This window comes from Daktulosphaira vitifoliae, unplaced genomic scaffold, assembly GCF_025091365.1.
Source record: "Daktulosphaira vitifoliae isolate Bord-2020 unplaced genomic scaffold, ASM2509136v1 Scaffold_3, whole genome shotgun sequence".
In the NCBI taxonomy this organism is placed as follows: Eukaryota; Metazoa; Arthropoda; class Insecta; order Hemiptera; family Phylloxeridae; genus Daktulosphaira; species Daktulosphaira vitifoliae.
Window position 1 is genome coordinate 30,590,711 of NW_026099574.1, and position 23,464 is coordinate 30,614,174.

General features: G+C 28.0%; 2 protein-coding genes across 7 annotated transcripts in view; one reads left to right on the top strand and one right to left on the bottom strand.

Annotated features, from left to right (window-relative positions):
* The window catches only part of LOC126902844 (uncharacterized), a 56,308-nt gene that overhangs the window by 9,671 nt on the left and 23,173 nt on the right, over positions 1–23,464 (bottom strand). The window contains exons 1-2 of one of the 4 annotated variants that reach the window (XM_050680505.1): positions 20,985–21,308; positions 9,822–9,968 (exon numbers count right to left, since the gene is read on the bottom strand). The exons of 1 other annotated variant lie outside the window; for it this stretch is intronic. In XM_050680505.1, the coding sequence (XP_050536462.1) occupies positions 9,822–9,968; positions 20,985–21,180 (343 nt within the window). In that variant the 5' untranslated portion in view covers positions 21,181–21,308. Of the gene's footprint in view, positions 1–9,821; positions 9,969–20,799; positions 20,842–20,984; positions 21,309–23,464 lie in introns of those variants that run through there. 2 more of the 4 variants (XM_050680507.1, XM_050680508.1) reach the window with 2 other exon arrangements.
* LOC126902845 (uncharacterized) overlaps positions 22,374–23,464 on the top strand; it is a 207,923-nt gene continuing 206,832 nt past the window's right edge. The window contains exon 1 of one of the 3 annotated variants that reach the window (XM_050680509.1): positions 22,374–22,788. In XM_050680509.1, coding sequence (XP_050536466.1) covers positions 22,488–22,788 — 301 coding nt within the window. In that variant the 5' untranslated portion in view covers positions 22,374–22,487. The remainder of the gene's footprint in view (positions 22,789–23,464) is intronic. The other 2 variants (XM_050680511.1, XM_050680510.1) reach the window with 2 other exon arrangements.

Consider the following 23,464-nt stretch of genomic DNA (forward strand, 5'->3'; position numbering starts at 1 on the left):
AAAAAGATTTACTCAATTGAGCATATTATAAAATTTTATTATAATTGTAAAAATCCATCGTTAAATTCAGGTGAAACTAAAAATCATTTAAAAATCACTTTAAAAATATGAGAAATGAATGATTTTAATTCTTTGTATGGAAAAGGCTGGTTAAGCTACTTTTTATTTGATTCAGGAATATTTTTTCAATGTTTAAGGCTAATATCTTTAACTAAATACGAATTGTAATCATTTGACGTATCGTTGAAAGAAGTAGGTCAAGTGAGGGTTGGAAATATAAATCGTAGCCACAAAAAAAACCACATAGTAAAATAATATTAACATGAATATGAAATTTCATTTCACGTGGGGGTCTATAGTGATGGGATCCTTGATATTTATTAATATTGTAATTTAAACGGAGAAATTATAAAAATAATAAAGAAGTTGTATTTTGCTTTATTTTTACGTGTATAAAAATTTAAAGGGCTTGATACAATAAATTTCAATAAAAACTGTTTGTTACTATAAATAAATGCACTGAACTACAAGGAACATTCATCAGTAACAAAAATATATCATTCTAAATCAACTTTTCGCGATGTTTTTAAATCTGCAATTAGACTTTTTCTATCACTTCTAAGTTTTAATATTATCAAAAATTAGTATTTACATATAAAAAATTCGCATCGAAGCTAAAAAAATTGGCTATTTAAGATAACTCAAATTTAAAAATTACTTCTTCGACTTTAAAAAAGTAAAAAAAATTTAATAAGTTTAATATCTTATGTCTTATGAACTTTATAGGACCTAAAATAAGCTTTAATTTGATATATGTTTAAAGGAAACAGTATTTCCGGAACATTTTCAAAAATTAAGTTGAAAAAGTTAGTTTTTGTAAATAGTTGCTATTTTAAATCCCCCCCATGAGCAGGTTAAGTGTCAGATTTTCAAAAAAATTATATCAAATGAAAGGAAAATATCTAAGCTTTTAATTTAAATAAAAATTATGTTGCTTTGTTGATTTTTGAAAAAGTTATGGAAGTTTTAAGAAAAAAAAGTGAGGAAAATGACAAAATTTACCGATTTTTAAATTTGTAATTTTTTTGGATATTTCCCCCATTTGCGGGGAACGAGGGAAAATTTTTCAATTTTTAAGGGTAATGTCTTCAACTAGATACGATTTGTGATCTTTTGACGTATTGTTGATAGAAATCGGTCTAGTAAGAGCTAAGAAAAAGTGGCAACAGAAATAAAAAAAAAACACATCATGGTAAAATAAAGACCTTCTCAGCTTCGCATCGAAGCTAAAAATACTTTTTCGAATCTAAAAAGGTAAAAAATTTTAATAAGTTTAATTTCTTATGTCTTATGAATTTTATTCTATATCAATTAAATTATATGATATTCATGAAAGTCAGTGTATTACTTTAATAACACATTTTAAAATAAAATAAAATACAAAACCTAGAATTTTAATAGAAAAATAACATATTTTTGAATATGGTAGCCATTTTCGCATAGAAGATAGGTCGGCGGGACAAATTTGTTTTTTCATTTTATAGTGAAAATTCTCGATTTTATTTTTACAATTTTAACTTTATAATGCTATAACTTTTTGAAAAGTGTATGGATCAACATAATTTTTGTATAAGAAATAATGTTTTTTAATAATCGCTTTTTCATTCGACATACTTTATCTTATGNAGTGCATTTTTTTATAGTAACAAACAGTTTTTATTGAAAATTATTGTATCAAGCCCTTTAAAATTTTATACACGTAAAAGTAAAGCAAAATATAACTTCTTTATTATTTTTATAATTTCTCCGTTTAAATTACAATATTAAATTATTGAATATCAATTTCATAAAAAATTTAATAATTATAATTAGTATTTATTCATATATTATATTTTAAAATCAAAGAACTACTAATCAAGATATAATCAAAGAAATAAGAGTTGATGTTGCTTTTGGAATAATCCACCAATTTCTCTAAATGAAACAGTATCTACAGATTTGCATCGAAGCGTTTCTTATGATAGTGATTTTAATCACTGTTAAATATCATCTATACTTGTCCCATCTATGCCTTTTCTACACAGTGCCTCCACCCCACTGTGCTACTGTTTTTTTAGCTTCCATGCGAAGCTGAGAAGGTATTAATTTTACTATGATGTGTTTTTTTATTTTTTTTTTTTTTTTTTTATTTTTTTTTTTGTGTCTGTGAACGCTCAATCTCAGCTCTCGCTGGACCGATTTTGATGAACAATATGTCAAAAGATCACAAATCGTATCTAGTCGAAGACATTACCCTCAAAAATTGAAAAAAATTCCCTCGTTCCCCGTAAACGGGGGAAATCCCCCAAAAAATTACAAATTTAAAAATCGCTAATTTTCGATATTTTTTCAATTTTTTTTACTTAAAATTGCCATAACTTTTTTAAAAATGACCGAATCAATATAATTTTTTTTTTTATAGATACCTTAGATAATTACCTATCATTTTATATATTTTTGTGAACATTTGACCCTTTAACAGCCCAAAGGATGGGGTTTCAAAATGGTAACTTTTTTACAAAAAATTAACTTTTTCAACTTAACTTTTGAAAATGTTCCGGAAAGACTGACAATTTTATATATACCTTAAATTAAAGCTAATGTAATATACTTTAATTTGAAAAAAAAAAATTTGACCTCTGGACTTGTCTTCATGGTGAAAATGACTACCGTATGCAAAAATATGCTATTTTTGTGAAAAAATTCTTGATATTATATTTTACATTTTTTAACATTATGTTGCTATAACTTTTTAAAAAATGCATGAATCAACTTTATTCTTTAATGATAAATACTTTATATATACTTCTTTCATTCGACATACTTTTTTTTAAAATCGGACCATTTCCCTTTATACAGGGGGGGTGCAAACCTTTTAAAATGCGTATAGAAAGTAGAACTTTTTCAACTTAACTTTTGAAAATGTTCCGGAAAGACTGACACTTTTATATATATCTTAAATTAAAGCTTATGTAATATACTTTAATTTGAAAAAAAAAAATTTGACCTCTGGACTTGTCTTCGTGGTGAAAACGGACATCAAAGTTAAAGAAAAACGTACGATTTCCGTGAAAAAAATCTCGATTTTATATGTTATATTATTTAATTTATATTTTATATAACTTTTGGAAAAATGTATGGATCTATATTATTATTTTTTTATAATAAATATTGATATACCCCTTTCATCTGGCACGCTTTTTTTGTAAATCGGATCATACCCCTTTAACAAGGGGGGTCAAAACTTTAAACATGCGTATTGTTACTACGATATTTTCAATTTAATTTTTGAAAGTATTCCGGAAATACTGACACTTTTAAATATATCTTAAATTAAAGCTTATGTAATATACTTTAATGTGAAAAAAAAAAATTTGACCTCTGGATTTGTCTTCATGGTAAAAATGACTACCGTATGCAAAAATATGCTATTTTTGTGTTAAAATTCTGGGTTTTGTATTTTATTTTATTTTAAAATACCTGACAAGGGGAGTACAGATTTTCATAAATATTATATAAATTAAAATTGATATAGTATAGATAGTTAAACTTATTTAAATATGTTTGTTTCTTTTAAGTCGAGAAAAATAACTTTGAAATTTGAACTAGCTTAAATAGCCAATTTTTCAACCGCCGGAAGCAACGTACGGTTGCCGAGTTGGTAAAATTTATGTTTTACACGCTTGGGGTACGAGGTTCCAACCCGCATATGGCAATGAATTTTTTGCATTTTTTCTTAATTCTTTTTAAGTTAGTATAAATTTTAACTCGTTTGATTTTTATCACATTTAGATTCAATAACTTCAATAAAGATCAAGGATCCCATCACTTTAGTCGCCCCTTGCAAGAAGAAATTTCTTATTCGTATTAAAATTATTTTACTATATTTTAAGTTTTCGCTTCGATGCAAAGCCGAGAAGATATTTTTTTGTGACTATCATTTATTTTCTCTGCTCTAACTTGACCTACTTTTTTCAACAATACGTCAAATTACTACAATTCGTATCTAGTTGAAGATATTACTCTCAAAAATTGAAAAAAAAATTCTAATTTATCAATTAAACAGTTAGTTATTACATCGTCTCCATAAAGACAATTAAAATCATTAATTTCTAATGTTTTCAAAATATTTATTAACGAATGAAGTTTGATATGATAGGTTTCAACTACAAAATTAAATCATTTTACTTTGTAATTTAATAATTTTTTTACTCTATTTGTGTGTGCTACTACTAGACTATAATATTACAATTTTTTTTTGTAACATGTTGCTATATAAATCATTTCTAAAAAAAATGATTGTTTTTTCTCCTGAATTAACAATTGATTTTTACAAATATAATCAAATTTTATAATACACTCAATTGAGTAAATCTTTTTAACAACTTTGTTTTGATTGGTACATTTAGTTAAAGTAAATCATTAAAATTAATTAAGTTCTCAATATTTCAATTATAGAATCTTTTCAACAAACAACAAAAGTTCCTAGGAAATTATTACTATTACTTCTATTTAAGTTATCTATTACCATAAAAATGCAAAAAAATATTGAGCTTTTCTGATAAATTTACAATAAATAGTAATTATAAAACTTTCTGACTGCATATTGATCTTAACGATACAATTTTTTTAATTGTCATAAAATTTTCTATTTAATTATGTCAATGTCAAACTTACCAATTGAGCTAAAAGTTATGGTAAAATAAATTTTTTTTTTTTATTATAAACATTTACAACAATCAACTTTAAACGATTAACAAAATAGGTTAAATATGTCATTTTCCTTATTTTTAACTTATTAATAATCAAATTAATATTAAATATTATATCAAATCAGTATTAATTTAAAACAATTTTTTTTGTTCTTAATTATTTTTTTTTATATGTAAAAACTATTTTTTAATAATATTAAAACTTAGAAGTTATAGAAAAAGTCTAATTGCACATTTTAAAACATCGCGAAAAGTTGATTTAGAATAGTATATTTTTGTTTCTGATGGAAGTTCCTTGTAGTCCAGTGTATAAAACTTATAACTTTGTTAATTGTTATAACTTTATCAAAAATGACCAAATCAGTATATTTTTTTTTATTTAGATGCATGTCTTTATCTATCATTTGGTTTTTTTTATAAATCTAACCCTTTACCTGCCCACAAGAGGGATTCAAAATATTAACTTTTTTTTTTTTAGTTAAAGTAAATCATTAAAATTAATTCAGTTCTGGATATTTCAATAGTAGAATCTTTTTAAATATCAAAAATTACTTAGAAATGATTACTATGATTTCTATTTAAGTGTTCTATTACGATAAAAATGCAAAAAATAATGAGTTTTTCTGATAAATTTACAATAAATAATAATTATAAAACTTTCTGACTGCATATTAATCTTAAAAATAACATTGTTTTAATTCTCATAAAATTTTCTATTTAATGATTCATTCTAGTCAACGAAGGAGTAATTTTGCAGAATAGCAGAAAAAATTCCCAACAAACTTTTTTTTTTTTTGTTTTAATTAGGCAATTGGTGGATTATTCCAAAAGCAACATCAACTCTTATTTCTTTAATTATATCATGATTAGTAGTTCTTTGATTTTAAAATATAATATATGAATATATACTAATTATAATTATTAAATTTAGTATGAAATTGATATTTAATATTGTAATTTAAACGGAGAAATTATAAAAATAATAAAGAAGTTATATTTTGCTTTACTTTTACGTGTATAAAAATTTAAAGGGCTTGATACAATAATTTTCAATAAAAACTGTTTGTTACTATAAAAAAATGCACTGGACTACAAGGAACTTTCATCAGAAGCAAAAATATACTTTTCTAAATCAAATTTTCGCGTTGTTTTCAAATCTGCAAGTAGACTATTTCTATCACTTCTAATTTTTTATATTATTACTAATTATATATATAAAATAATAATTAAAAGAAAAAAAAATTTGTTTTCAAATTATTACTGATTTGATTTTTAATATGTTAAAAATAATCAGTCCAAATTTTCAATTTTAACCTATTTTTTTGGTTCTTTAAAGTTGATGAAAAATTTTTGATAAAGATTTATGAAAGTTTATAGTAAAATAAATTGAATATATTACCATAACTTTTAGCTCAATTACAAGTTTAAAATTGACATCTAGGCCTGTCAACAAAGGAAAAATTGCGGAAAAAATTTTGTTTTTTTAAAAGTTGAATTAAAATATGTATAATGACATACTAATAGTCCTCAAGATTGGAATTGAGCTTTTTTTTTAAATCCTCGCAAAAGTTCAAAAATATGAGCTTTCTTAATTTTCTCAAAAAAAAATATTTAACTTACAAAAAAAAGTTTCGCACAAAAGTTGTTTAAAAGACAATTATAAATAAAAATATAATCTTATATTTTTTCATTTAAACAAATATTTTTCGAGTTACATTACATTTAATATGAGTAATAAAATTTATATTCCATTTTTTTCATTTTACGGTTACTTTTTATCATGTTATACTTACATTAGACACAATGTTATAAATGCATATGTGTGTATGTGTGAGTTTATTTATTTATTGTATCATTAAAGTGTAGTGTATATTGAGATACAACCGATAGAGTAGGTAATTGATTTGACGCTATATTATTTAAACCCAACTAAACGCTAAATTGTACATTCCGAAACAACAATCATATTATGTCAATTGCCACCGGAATTTCTGGTAATATTTTTCTTTTTCTTTGCCTTAATCCCAACTACTTGGGGTCGGCCACCCTTATCCTAAGCTTCCACTTGACACGATCTCCCACATCTTCTACGCTCACATCAGCTGTCCTCAAATCGCATTCAATAGCATCCCTCCATCTCTTTTTTGGTCTTCCTCTATCTCTTCTTCCTTCAACATTCATTTCTATAACTGTTCTTACAGCTTTCGATTCTTCTTTCCTCATACCATGACTAAACAATCTAAGTCTATTTTCTGTCATCTTATCCACGATTGACGCAACACCTATACTTCCTCTTATATGCTCGTTCCTTATCCTATCTTCTCTAGTCACTCCACTCATCCAACTAAGCATTCTCATCTCTGCTACACTTATTCTCTGCTCTACTTTCTTATCAACCGCCCAACACTATTAACCATACATCATAGCTGGCCTCACAATTTCATACTAAATTTAAAAACTATAATTAGTATTTATTCATATATTATATTTTAAAATCAAAGAACTACTAATCAGGATATAATTAAAGAAATAAGAGTTCATGTTGCTTTTAAAATATTTCACCAATTTCTCTAAAGGAAACACTATCTACAGATTTGCATCGAAGCGTTTCTTATGATAGTGATTTTAATCACTGTCAGATATCATCTATACTTATCTCATCTATGCCACGTCTATACTGTGCCTCGACCCCACTGTGCTACCGTTTTTTTAATTTGAATCAGTTTAAATTGCTAATTTTATATTGAGATGAAAACAACGATCAGTTGCCAAATCGGTAACATTTGTGTCTTTCACGCTTAGGGTATGAGGTTTGAATTCGCTTGTGGCAATAATATTTTGCATTTTTATAAGTTAGAAAAAAATTTTCAATTATTTGATATTTATCTCATTTAGATTTAATAACTTCNCAATTATTTGATATTTATCTCATTTAGATTTAATAACTTCAATAAATATCAAGGATCCCATCACTATAGACCCCCACGTGAAATGAAATTTCATATTCATGTTAATATTATTTTACTATGTGGTTTTTTTTGTGGCTACGATTTATATTTCCAACCCTCACTTGACCTACTTCTTTCAACGATACGTCAAATGATTACAATTCGTATTTAGTTAAAGATATTAGCCTTAAACATTGAAAAAATATTCCTGAATCAAATAAAAAGTAGCTTAACCAGCCTTTTCCATACAAAGAATTAAAATCATTCATTTCTCATATTTTTAAAGTATATATTGTCGAATTAGATTAGATATGATAAATTTAAATTAAGATTTATTAAGTGACGAATGAGACGTACGGTTTTTGAGACGGTAACACTTGGATCTTTCACGACTGTGGCACTAAATTTTTTTTTAATTCTTTTTGAGTTAAAAAAAAACTCATTTGATTTTTATCTCATTTAGATTCAATAACTTCAATAAATATCAAGAAGTCCATTACTATAGTCGCCACTCGTGAGAAGAAATTCATATTAATATTATTTTACTATGTGACAGTATGTCGAATGAAAGATGTATATAAATACTACTTCTCATGAAAAAATTGTATTGATACATACATTTTTCAAAAAGTTAAAAGCATTATAATGTTAAAAATTGGGTAGCCATTTTCTCCATGAAGACAAAAGAAAGTCCGAAATTTTTTTTTTGCATAACAAAGTACATTATATTAAATTTAATTTCAGATATATATAAAAGTGTCAGACCTTCCGGAACACTTTCAAAAGTCAAGTTGAAAAAATTAGTATTTGGTAATAAAGTTGTCATTTTAAATCCCCCCTTGTGGGCAGGTAAAGGGTCAGATATAAAAAAAAATATACCAAATGATAAGTAAAGACATCATACATCTATAAAAAAAGAATTATNCCAAATGATAGGTAAAGACATCATACATCTATAAAAAAAGAATTATATTGATTTGGTTATTTTTAAAAAAGTTATGGTACTTTAAAGTAAAAAAAATTGAAAAAATTTCGAAAATTAGCGATTTTTAAATTTGTAATTTTTTTGGAGGTTTCCCCCATTTACGGGGAACGAGGGAATTTTTATCAATTTTTGAGGGTAATGTCTTCGACTAGATACGATTAGTGAATTTTCGACGTATCATTGAAAGAAAACGGTTCGGTGAGAGCTGAGAAAAAGTGGCAAAAAAATAACACATTATAGTAAAATTAATACCATGTCAGCTTTGCATCAAAGCTAAAAAATGTATTTATTTTTATATAAATAATATATTATTCAATTACCAAAAAATGTAAATATATTGATATAAATATAAATAAAATATATTCTAGTTTGAAATATTTCACAATGATAGTAAAACTAGTAATTTATTTAATGAAAAATTTTTATTGCTGAAATCGTCACTGTCGTAATATTGTTTAATTTAACATTTAACAAAGTAAACTATATTTAAAATTATTATGGTTTACACAGTAAATAAAAAAAAAAATTTAAAGTTGTGTTAGATCCTTGTACGGGAATAGATTTAATCCTAGTTGAGTATTTTTGTAATTTGTGGTCATTAGTACNTTGTACGGGAATAGATTTAATCCTAGTTGAGTATTTTTGTAATTTGTGGTCATTAGTACAGAGTCTTGAGGTTTGCAATCAGAATTAATATCCCAATTCCAGTACTCATTGTCTAAAACAGCATAATTTAGTTTTGATTTCATTAATTCTCGACAATTTAAGAATTGTTTTCTTTGTGTTTTATAGAATATAGTTTTAGTAGTACTATCTATTGTTTTCTCCGTGACTTCGGCCACACAGTCAAGAGGTAGAGTAGAAATATTATACTGTTCAAATGCAGCATAAATATTAACTAAGAGATGTTTAAAATTTATTATGAAAGTGAAAATTTTATCAATACTTAGTTTAACATTAAACAAACTAAACTTTTCTATAAAATCTATACTATTAATTAATACTGAAATTCTATCCCAAATTTCTATTTGAAATATTAGTATTGTTAATATTATATTATATTAGTAATATTAGTATTGTTTTTAATACATGGTTTAATGATTTCTCCTAATTTTTTACCCACAGTACCATTAATAGGTACAGGAACATCTATTTCATTTTTTCGCGTCCATGTCCAAGGTTTTTCACATTCCCTTGGGTTGAATAAATCAGACGACACAACATCGGGATCGTCTAATATAGTATTTTCGTTGTAAGGCATAGGACAACGAGCTATATCTTTACCTGTGTAATATTCTTGTTTTTATAATTTCAACTGTATAAATGCAGGATATTCTCTGATGAGTATATTCAAATCGTTAATAGTTATAGATGTTTGATTTTCAGTATTCTGTTTAAATTCATCATTTGTATAAACAATTATAACATTTGAAATGATTATTTCTAGTAAAATAATATGTATTTTACTGTAATAGTTCATTTTTACCTGTTAAATAAAATTATTCAGACACTAGTTAACCAATTACTTATTAGAAATAAAAAAATACAGCAAATTGATCAAAGAAAATATTAAAATATTAAATTTTTTGTAAGGTTTTAGACGATATTCGTTTAACTTCAATTTTAATAATTAGTATATTTTTCTTGTATATATAAAAATTTATACCTCGCAAATGAACAATTATTTGTTTAACAAATAATATTAAATTTTTGGGATATATTTAAATCGTAATTACTTTATATTTTTCCTCGTATAAATTCATATATACAGGGTGATTTTTTTATCATAACCCACTCAATTACTTGCAGAATAATAATAATTTAAACATTTTTTTTTTTTTATTATCTTTAGTTACACATTATTCTTGAATTTTTAACTATGTAATACTTTTTAAGTTCATCCCTTATGCCTTGGAGGGGGGTCAACTTTGTTTTTTTAAATGGTAACACATATTTTTAATTTAATAAAATGTTTGAGTTTTTAATTTAATAGTAAATGGCATTTGAATTTTTAATATAACTTTATTAGCTTATTAGATATAAACATTTAAAGTTTCAAATTTTTGAGTTAATAACATGTATAATACACATGGGATTGTAAATACAGGTAGCTAATTGGTATTTTATAACATCGATATTAGCAGGTACACAGCATTGTTATTATCAGTTGTAGTAAGGCACATTGTTATGAGTATATAAATATACTAACTGACAATACAGAAAGTATATCTATTGATAATCATAATTGATAATAAACAATCCGTGACTGAGACAGCAATGTCATAAAAATCCAATTAGCTACCTGTATTTACAATCCCATGTGTATTATACATGTATATTAACTCAAAATTTTGAAACTTTAAATGTTTATATCTAATAAGCTAATAAAGTTATATTAAAAATTCAAATGCCATTTACTATTAAATTAAAAACTCAAACATTTTATTAAATTAAAAATATGTGTTACCATTTAAAAAAACAAAGTTGACCCCCCTCCAAGGCATAAGGGATGAACTTAAAAAGTATTACATAGTTAAAAATTCAAGAATAATGTGTAACTAAAGATAATAAAAAAAAAAAATGTTTAAATTATTATTATTCTGCAAGTAATTGAGTGGGTTATGATAAAAAAATCACCCTGTATATTTACATGATAAAAAAATATAATTTATATGAAAAGTGTTTGTTGAATGTGACAGTTCTATGTCTTAAGTATATACTTGGCTAAGGTAAAATTTATGATACATATTATAAAAACTATTTACATAGTAAAATAATTAATAATATAATAAAAAAACCCAGCACAGGGGGGTCGCGGCACAGTGGTGACGTGGCATAGTTGGATCAAGTATAATGATATCTGACAGTGATTAAAATCACTATCAAAAATAAACGCTTCGATGCAAATCTTTAGATAGTGTTTAATTTTAAAAAAATTGGTGTTTTATTCCAAAAGCTACTTGATCTGCTGGTTCCTTATTAATATCTCGATTAAGATAAAGTATGTCGAATGAAAAAGGGTTTATTAAAAAATATTATTTCTCATAAAAAAATTGTGTGGATCCATAAACTTTTCAATAAGTTATAGCATTATAAAGTTAAATATAATATAAATAATAAAATCGAGAATTTTCACACGAAAATAGCATTCGGTAGCCATTTTCGCCGTGAAGACAAGTCCAGAGGTCAAATTTTTTTTTTTCAAATTAAAGTATATTACATTAGCTTTAATTTAAGATATATATAAAAGTGTCAGACCTTCCAGAACATTTTCAAAAGTTAAGTTGAAAAAGTTAATTTTTTGTGAAAAAGTTGCCATTTTAAATCCTCCCCTGTGGTCAGAAAAAAGGTCAAATTTACAAAAAAAATATACCAAATGATAGGTAAAGACATCAAGCATCTATAAAAAAAAAAATTATATTGATATGTTCATTTTTGAAAAAGTTAGAGCATTATTAAGTTAAAAATATAAAAAAAAATTATTTTACAAAAATCGTAATTTTTTATTAACTTTGATGTCAACTTTCACCACGAAGACAAGTCCAGAGGTCAAATTTTTTTTTTTCAAATTAAAGTATATTACATAAGCTTTAATTTAAGATATATATAAAAGTGTCAGACCTTCCGGAACATTTTCAAAAGTTAAGTTGAAAAAGTTCTACTTTCTATATGCATTTTTTATATTTGAAGCCCCCCCATATATAGGGAAATAGTCTGATTTAAAAAAAAAGTATATCCAATGAAAGATGTATATAAATACTACTTCTCATGAAAAAATTGTATTGATCCATACATTTTTTAAAAAGTTATAGCACTTTAAAGTAAAAAATGTAAATTATAAAATCGAAAATTTTCACACAAAAATAGCATTCGGTAGCCGTTTTCACCATGAAGACAAGTCCAGAGGTCAAATTTTTTTTTTTCAAATTAAAGTACATTACATTAGCTTTAATTTAAGATATATATAAAAGTGTCAGACCTTCCGGAACATTTTCAAAAGTTAAGTTGAAAAAGTTAATTTTTTGTGAAAAAGTTGTCATTTTAAATCCCCCCCTGTGGGCAGAAAAAAGGTTGAATTTACAAAAAAAGTATACCAAATGATAGGTAAAGACATCAAGCATCTATATAAAAAAAAATTATATTGATATGTTCATTTTTGAAAAAGTTACGGCAGTTTTTAGTAAAAAAAATTGAAAAAATTTCGAAAATTAGCGATTTTTAAATTTGTAATTTTTTTGGAGGTTTCCCCCATTTACGGGGAACGAGGGAAATTTTTTCAATTTTGAAGGGTAATGTCTTCGACTAGATACGATTTGTGATCTTTTGACGTATCGTTGAAAGAAATCCGTTCGGTGAGAGCTGAGAAAAAGTGGTAACAGACACAAAAAAAAAAAAAAACACATCATAGTAAAACCAATACCTTCTCAGCTTCGCATCGAAGCTAAAATATAGAACTTTTTATATAGTTTTTCCAACTTAAAAAAAAAGTAAACTATAATTTTTTGGGGTGGTGGTAATGTGTAGAAGATTATTTACCTAGTCAACACGAATTTTTATTACCCTTGGTCAGTAACGTAGTGTATCACTCCAAAAGCTGACTCACCTAATAGTGTATAGTGCTGTAATAGAGTCACTGGTGTCAGAAGAGGTTGCCCGCGTAAAACCAGTGATCTATTATTTTTGTGTGGTGTAGTCATTAATACAGTGTTATCAGGTTTACAACCAAAAGTAATATCCCTTACCCAGTACTGATCATTGTTTAAAACAACATAATTTAATTTTGTTTTCATTAATTCCCGATGAGTTAAGAGTTGTTTTCTTCTTTCTGTATAATGTTTATTATTCTCTTTAATATTATTAAACTTTTTCTCCCTGACATTTGCAACACAGTAAAGGGATAGAGTTTAAATATAATACCTTGTAAATGCAATATATATATTATTTAATTGTTAATTAGTATATATGTTATACTCACTATCTAAATGTTATCGAAAGCGTTGGTTTAACATTTGCAGACAGATATTGTTTGTATTAAATTGAATATTGGGATGGAATTTCAATTATATCTAAAAATATAGATTATTCAGAAAAAATTAGTTTGTTTAATATTAAATTTTAATTTCCACAATTTATCATTATTTTAGATAATTTTAAACAACTTTTTAAAAATATTTATGATGCGATTATAACGTATATGATTTTTGGTACTGATAAAAAGAGTAAGCCACACTTCAAAAAACATAGAAAACAATTCTTAAATTGTCGGGAATTAATGAAATCAAAACTAAATTATGCCTTATTAGAAAATGTTGAGAACAGGGAATGGGATATTACTTCTGATAACAAACCTGATGACACTGTATTAATGTCCACACAATACAAAAATGATAAACTAGGATTAAATCTATTCCCGTACAAGGATCCAAAACAACTTAAAATTTTTTTTTTATTTACTGTGTAGACAATGAATAATTTTAAATATAGTTTATTTTGTAAATTTTAAAAATATTACAACAGTGACGATTGTAGCAATAAAAATTGTTCATTAAATAAAATAAAATTTAGATTAAACTAATTTTACTAGTTAATATCATTGTGAAATATTTCAAACTCGTATTTATTTATTTTATATTTATTTCAATATATATTCATTAATTAGTAATTGAATTTGAATATAATATTTACATGAAAATGAATACATTTTTAATTTAAAAGCTATACAACTTTCATAATACTTTTAAATATCGACACTCCAATAAAATAATAAGTTATAATAAAATAATAATTTTATTAAAAAATCTATTTTAAATATTTTTAATTTTATATATTTCTTGATATTAATTATTTATTTTTTTTTAAGTACATCTTTTATATCTTATAAGAAAATCAACTTTATTTTTTGAAATGACAATAAAATATTTTGCTTATCTTAGTTAAATATATACCATAGTTAATATATATTGCGTATTATAACATTATAACTGATTTTATTTATTTTAATATTATTTTTGGTCCAACAATTCAATGTCAGAATGGCAATAAATGAAATCTAATTGTGTATAAAAAAACCTAGCACAGTGGAATCGTGACGCAGTGTGGAAATGGCGTAGTAGAGACTTGTATGATTGATACCTGATAGTGATAGAATTACAATTTTAAAAAACGCTTCGATGCGAATCTGTGAATAGTGTTGAATGTTAAGAAGTTAGTTCATAAACTTAAAGAAAAATTAATTCCTATTTCTTTTTTTAATTCTGTTCAGCAGTTTTTCGACTTAGATGTATAATATGTTATTAAATATCTATTAAAGCAATTAAATATAAAATAAAACTTATATTTAATAATTTAGTATAGTAATTTTTACAGAGGAATTATAAAAATATTGAAGGTATTGTTACAAACATTTTCAGAAGATAATTTGTGGTTAATTATGAATAAATAGTCTACAAATAATTTTTGTTATTGTCAAAAAATACTTTTATAATTCAATTTTTCGTGATTATTTCAAATCAGCAATTAGATTTTTCCTATCACCAATAATTTTTGATATTAGTAATAATTAGTTCAAAACAAGTATAAATATATAAAAAAACCCAGCTCAGTGGGGTCACGGCACAGTGTGGATGAGGCATAGATGGGACAAGTATAGATGATATCTGACAGTGATTAAAATCACTATAAAAAAAAACACTTCGATGCAAACCTGTAGATAGTGTTTCATTTAAAGAAATTGGTGGATTATTCCAACAGCAACATCAACTCTTATTTTTTTGATTATATCCTGATTAGTAGTTCTTTGATTTTAAAATATAATATATGAATAAATACTAATTATGATTATTAAATTTTGTATGAAATTGACATTCAATAATTTAATATTGTAATTTAAACGGAGAAATTATAAAAATAATAAAGAAGTTATATTTTGCTTTACTTTTACGTGTATAAAAATTTAAAGGGCTAGATACAATATTTTTCAATAAAAACTGTTTGTTACTATAAATAAATGCACTGGACTACAAGGAACTTTCATCAGAAGTAAAAATATACTGTTCTATATCAACTTATCGCGTTGTTTTCAAATCTGCATTAGACTTTTTCTATCACTTATAATTTTTTATATTATTATTAATTACATATAAAAAAATAATTAAAAGAAAAAAAAAATTGTTTTCAAATTATTACTGATTTGATTTTTAATATGTTAAAAATAATCAGTCTAAATTTTCAATTTTAACCTATTTTTATGGTTCTTTAAAGTTGATGAAAAATTGTTGACAAGTTTTGTGAAAGTTTATAGTAAAAAAAAATTGAATATGTTACCATAACTTTTAGCTCAATTACAAGTTTGAAATTGACATCATTAAATAGAAAATTTTATGAGAATTAAAACTATGCTATTTTTAAGACTAATATGCAGTTAGGAAATTTTATAATTACTATTTACTGTATATTTACCCCTAACCTAGCCATACCAAGTGAAAGGGTTACTAACTTGTCACAGGGAAGTTAGCCGAAAGATAAAGTGACCATTGGGATCCTCTATGGCATCTGGCGCACCATAGAGTATACAGCCTTATCACAGTATCGAGCTCTGCTGTGACGGACCTTTATTTCTCGACTTCTCGTGGGAACTATATGGATAAAAACATAGAAAAACCACAAAACAACGAACTTGTGACGATCAGGGATCCTACGGACAACCTGTCGGTACAAGATCGTGAACTGGCGACTCTTCGCAGAAGAATCGCCGAACTTGAAGGTCTCAATGCCAACAACGGGACACTTGGTGAACCGTCTACTAGCAAAGAGACAGCAACGTCAGCAAATGTAGACCAGGAATCGCAAGATCAACTGGAAGCAGTAGCTGACAAATACGAGGGTTTAAAACTTAGACCTGAGAAACTGAGCGGAAGTCAGAGGCGCAAGCTGAAGAGGAGCCGAGCAAACATGGAGCGGCAGAAGAACCTACCAAAGGAGGGAGACAAGGGAACCGATGACTTGAAAAAGTCAAAGGGAACCGAAGCTCAAAAACCTGAGGACAAGGGGCAAGAACCTCCATGTAAGAAAACTCATTGGGTACCGACCTACAGGGACGTGGTAACCGATGATAAAAAAGTGGCTCTGGTCCTCGCAGGCTACCCCACTAACAAGTTGACCACAGAGCAGGGGCTACTCATTGAGTCTTGTGTTGGAGACTTGATACTGTCGGGTACTGATGGAACCGACGTACCAAGGTTTGAAGACACCAGACTCACTGATGGAGCACTTGTGATCAGTGCAGCCCAAGAGAGCTCTNGCAGCCTAAGACAGCTCTCTTAAGTGGCTCACTGACCATGTCAACCTGATAAAACCTTGGGACGGTGCAGAACTCCATTTGGAAGCCTACAACCTAATCAAGTATAAACGGATGGTCACTCATATACCAGGGCTGCCAAAAGATTCCAAGAAGATCATGGAAATTTTGGCAAAACAAAACCCAGGGCTGAACACGGCGATCTGGAAAGTCCACCATGAGACAGAGGTTGGCCCGAAAGGACAAACTCTGTTCCTAAGTGTGGACGAAAACAGCATGGTCAAACTGGAGGAACTGAAGCGCAGTCCATATTTTGGAATGGGCAGAGTTTGCTTCACAGATTATGTTGCCAAGCAGCCACCAGCCCGGAAGGATGTGAAAAAATCCACACCTCAAAAATCTGGGAAGAGGAAGGCTGAGGAATCACCAGTGCCACTCGGGAAAGGAGGTAAGGCACAGGTAAGGAACAAATGGACACACATTACTCCTGCCTCGAAAGGGAAGGGAGNTTACTCCTGTCTCGAAAGGGAAGGGAGGAAGTGTGTTACGTAAGGGAAAGGGACCCAGGAAACCGCCACCCTCAATAACGGCCACATCTGAGGAGAACCTCTCTACGGATCCAAAAGGAAATGTGGAGAGCGAACCAAAGGCACGGTCGCCACCTGAGGACGGCGGTGGGACACCACCCACAGGGAGGACTGTGTGACACAGGGACTGTTTCAGACACCTGTATCACACCCAGTACAGCATGCTTTCTTAAGCGTCAACATCAGTTTTTCTGAATGGCTGACAATAGAATTTAATTCACGCAAATAAACCTNGCTGACAATAGAATTCAATTCACGCAAATAAACCTGCATCACAGTAAAGGGGCCAGTAGTGTATTACTAAGGACCCTAACTGAGAGGCATACAACACCCTTACAAATAGCACTTATTCAGGAACCATGGATAAATGGGGACCAGATTAAGGGGCTAAATCTAAGGGATTTTAAACTGTATCATAAACAAGCAGATAAACCAAGAACTTGCATTTTGGTTAATAATAAAGTTAAAGCCAGCCTGATACTTAATCTATCAAGTGCAGACTTGACTATTATTAGAGTAACACTAAATGATGGTAAAAATATTATAGTAGCTTCAGGATACTTACCATATGAGGTCACAGACCCAGGTAGGGACCTAACTATGCTCTTTAATTATTGCAAAAATGAAAAATTAGAACTAATCCTAGGTATGGATGCTAATGCACACCACACTATTTGGGGGAGCAGTAACATCAACCAAAGAGGAGAGGTTATAATGGATCTATTGCTGACTACAGACCTAAGTATACTGAACAGAGGTAGTGAACCTACTTTTGTTATCAGGAACAGGCAGGAAGTCATTGATCTAACAGTTTGTTCAAAAGGGTTACTTCAAAAGATAAAAGGGTGGAAAGTGTCCTCCGAACCTTCTCTTTCTGATCATAGGCACTTACGATTCACTTTGGAAATTAACAAAGTTGAGACGGAGTACTATAGGAACCCGAAAAGAACAAACTGGGACAAATACAGGGCAGATCTCTCTCGTGACCTGATTAACCTACAGTTTAGATTGGGGTCGAGACAGAGTACTGAAAGGGCTGTAAATATGCTACAGGACTCCATTGTCTCAGCTTACAAAGAAAACTGTCCTTTAATAGAAAGGAAAGGTACAGGGCAGGGTGTAGCTTGGTGGAATGCTAACCTGTCTAAATTAAGAAAGAGTTCACGTAAGCTCTTAAATAAAGCAATGAAATCAGGTTTGGAACAACACTGGGAATCCTATAAGGACGCCCAAAGGAACTACAAATCTGCATTGAAAAAGTCCAACAGAGAAAGCTGGAAGAAGTTCTGTGGGAATATACAACAATGGACCAAACAAAACTGTCGAGGCAATACTACTGCCAGACGGAATGTTCACCAATCATGATAATGAAACATTATCACATTTGATGAATACACATTTTCCTGACTCTACAATTAACAACAGAGAACAGGAACATGACGCACAGGACAAACGAGTGACCTGTGCTGATTGGAGACTAACCAGGAGAGTGATAACCCCAAGTGGAATAAGATGGGCAATAAAAGCCTTTGGCAGTTTTAAAGCTGCAGGCTGTGACGAAATTTTCCCTGCACTTCTGCAAGAAGGGTTAGAGATAATCGTCCCCCATCTCTGCAAAATATTTAGGGCATGCCTTGCCTATGGTTATCAACCAGAAAGCTGGCGTAAGGTTAGGGTAGTGTTTATACCCAAACCTAACCGCACTAACTATTATGAAGCAAAATCCTACAGACCAATAAGTCTTACTTCTTTTCTTCTTAAGACTATGGAGAAACTTATTGATAGGTACATCAAGGAGGGGCCTCTTAAGGAGAACCCTTTACATGAAAACCAACATGCGTATCAAACGGGGAAATCTACTGATACAGCTCTACACTGCTTAACTATTAAGATAGGGAAAGCTGTAGAGAATAAAATGTATGCAGTAGGTATATTCCTGGACATCGAAGAGGCTTTTGACAATACTCCCTTCGATGCTATGTGTGAATCTGCACAACAGCATGGAATAGAACCACTTATTATTAAGTGGATAGAATCCATGCTTAAGGAACGCTCCATTTTGGGACAGCTCAATGAGACCAAAGTAATCAAGAGTGTTAAACAGGGATGCCCACAAGGCGGGGTTCTATTCCCCTTGCTATAGTATCTAGTATTGGACTCGCTTATTAGAGAGTTAAACAAATATTGTTATACACAAGCCTATGCGGATGACTTGGTTATAACAGTGGTGGGTAAATTCCCAGACACTATTATTGACTTAGCACAACAGAGACTTAACACTATACAGATATGGTGTAATAAGTACGGTCTATCTGTTAATCCAAATAAAGCAGAGGTTGTTATGTTCACTAGAGAGAGAATAGGACTAGACAGCCTGGACACTCTTACTCTGAATGGACAAGAAATTAGCTTAAAATCAGAAGTAAAATAAAACCTAGACAATCTATAATGTTTATCAAGACCCCTAGTTTATTGCTGTGTGATCTTAATAGCATGAATAGACATCAAATAAGCACCCTGCCAGGTCTACTGACAGGACATGGTCACCTGCTTAAGCATCTTAACGCAATGGGGGCATCGGAATCACCATTGTGCAGGAAGTGTGGAGTAGAAGAGGAAGACTCATTTCACATCATGTGCGAATGTGAAGCCTTGTCCACACTAAGATCAAACTACTTGAATAAACCATTTCCTGAAAAAGAGGATATTAAAAACCTAAAACCCAGAGAGATAATTAATTTTGCCAGAAAGACAGGACTCTTTGGTCATCTTTAGAGGTGACTTTATGGTTGGTAATGTATTAACACTTTGGTGATAACACTTAGGTGGGTAAACCGAATCAAGACAATTCGGTATGAGGTGCGCACAATGGACCAACAGGTCTGAGTGCAAGGGCATTATGTCCACCTCAATAATAACTAAAACTAAAAACTAAATGCATCATAAATATTATATAAAAAAACTCTAAAGTTTAATACAATTTGGAAAATTAAAGGAACATTTGGTTTAATATTAAACAAACTAAACTTTTCTATATAATCTATATTATTAACCATTATTAAAACTCTATCCCATATTTCAATTTGAAACAAACAAAATCTGTCTACAAATGTTAAACCAACGCTTTCGATTACATTTAGATAGTGAGTATAACATTGTATAATATTAGTATTGTTTTTAATACACGGTCGAATGATATCTCCTAATTGTTTACCAACTGTACCGTTAATAGATACAGGAACATCTATTTCATTTTTTCGCGTCCATGTCCAAGGTTTTTTACATTCCCTTGGGTTGAATAATTCAGACGACACAACATCGGGATCGTCTAATATAATATTTTCGTTGTAAGGCATAGGACAACGAGCTATATCTTTGCCAGTGTAATATTCTTGTTTTTGTAATTTCAATNTTTACCTGTGTAATATTCTTGTTTTTGTAATTTCAACTGTATAAATGCAGGATATTCTCTGATGAGTATATTCAAATCGTTAATAGTTATAGATGTTTGATTTTCAATATTCTGTTTAAATTCATCATTTGTATAAACAATTATAACATTTGAAATGATTATTTCTAGTAAAATAATATGTATTTTGCTATAATAGTTCATTTTTACCTGTTACAGTAAAATTATTCAGACACTAGTTAACCAATTAGAAATTATAAAATAAAATAAAAACAGAAAATGGATCAAATAAAAAATTAAATTAATCAATTTTTGTAAGGTTTTTGATGAGATTCGTTTACTTCACTTTTTAAAACTAATAAATTTTTTTTGAAAATTAAAAATTTATAATTCTTAATTATTCAATTATTTGTTTAACAATAATGTTCAATTTTGAGATATATTTAAGTCGTAATTGTTTTATAATAAACCTTATGAAATAGTGTAAATGCTAGTTTACGCACTATTTATATATATATTTATGTAGTCAAAGAAAACAATTTTTTTGATAAATTATCATATTAAAAGATTTTTAAAACGTAATTGATATGCAATAAGTTTGTGATAACGTGAAGGTTTAAATACTTTTGTTTATACTGGACTAAACTATATCTTATGGTTCGTATTTTTTTAAGCTTCGTTAAAAAATGACTGATTCAATATAATTTTTTTTTATAAATGCAATATGTTTTTACCTATCATTTGATATATTTTTTTTATATATCTGATCCTTAGCAAGGTATCATCGGGTATTAATATTTCAAAAGGTTATGGGGTTTGATATGATTAATTTATCGTTATATGACTCAATGATGGAATATTTTTGATCCTATGAGAAACCCTGCCACGATGGCGTTATTACGACCTCAGATTCGGAATCAGAAACCTCAAAAACATATAGTAAATATAGTCAGACTCCCGAAACCAAAAGTTGATTTTTTTTGTGTGGTTATGTTATTTCATATTTTATAAACTAATTAAATATGTAATATGTTACCATTTAAAAAAAATAATAATAAACATAAAATACAGTTTATCCAAATATAAATTTAAGTCTTAGAACCGTCATAATATCATAAACTTATTTTATATTAATTATGTTTTAAAAATCTGTTAATATAAAGTATAAAAATTTATCAAAACAATTATTTTTTAACCACGTTAAAATCTATAAATTGTTGGTTAACCAGCATATATTACGATTTCATAAAGTTAAATATAAAGTAATTACGATTTAAATATATCCCAAAAATTCAACATTATAGTTAAACAAATAATTGATCACTTGCAAGGTATGAATTTTATTATATTCAAGAAAAATATACTAATTTTAAAAAGTGAACTAATATCTTCAAAAAGTTACAAAAATTGAATATTTTAATTTTTCTTTGAACCATTTTCTGTTTTTATTCTATTTTAAAATTTCTAATTGGTTAACTAGTGTCTGAATAATTTTACTGTAACAGGTAAAAATGAACTATTATAGCAAAATACATATTATTTTACTAGAAATAATCATTTCAAATGTAATAATTGTTTATACAAATAATGAATTTAAACAGAATATTGAAAATCAAACATCTATAACTATTAACGATTTGAATATACTCATCAGAGAATATCCTGCATTTATACAGTTGAAATTACAAAAACAAGAATATTACACAGGTAAAGATATAGCTCGTTGTCCTATGCCTTACAATAAAAATACTATATTAGACGATCCCGATGTTGTGTCGACTGAATTATTCAATCCAAGGAAATGTAAAAAACCTTGGACATGGACGCAAAAAAATGAAATAGATGTTCCTATATCTATTAACGGTACAGTTGGTCNGACATGGACGCAAAAAAATGAAATAGATGTTCCTGTATCTATTAACGGTACAGTTGGTCAAAAATTAGGAGATATCATTAAACCGTGTCTTAAAAACAATACTAATATTATACAATGTTATACTCACTATCTAAATGTAATCGAAAGCGTTGGTTTAACATTTGTAGACAGATTTTGTTTGTTTCAAATTGAAATATGGGATAGAGTTTTAATAATGGTTAATAATATAGATTATATAGAAAAGTTTAGTTTGTTTAATATTAAACCAAATGTTCCTTTAATTTTCCAAATTGTATTAAACTTTAGAGTTCTTTTAGATAATATTTATGATGCATTTAAACAGTATAATATTTCTACTCTACCTCTTGACTGTGTGTCTGAAGTCACAGAAAAAATGTTTAATGATAATTGTAATGCACGCTACAAAACACAAAGAAATCAATTCTTAAATTGTCGAGAATTAATGGAATCAAAACTAAATTATGCTGTATTAGAGAATGATCAGTACTGGGATTGGGATATTACTTCTGATTACAAACCTGAAGACACTGTATTAATGACCACGCAATACAAAGATATAGAACGAGGATTAAATCTATTCCCGTACAAGGA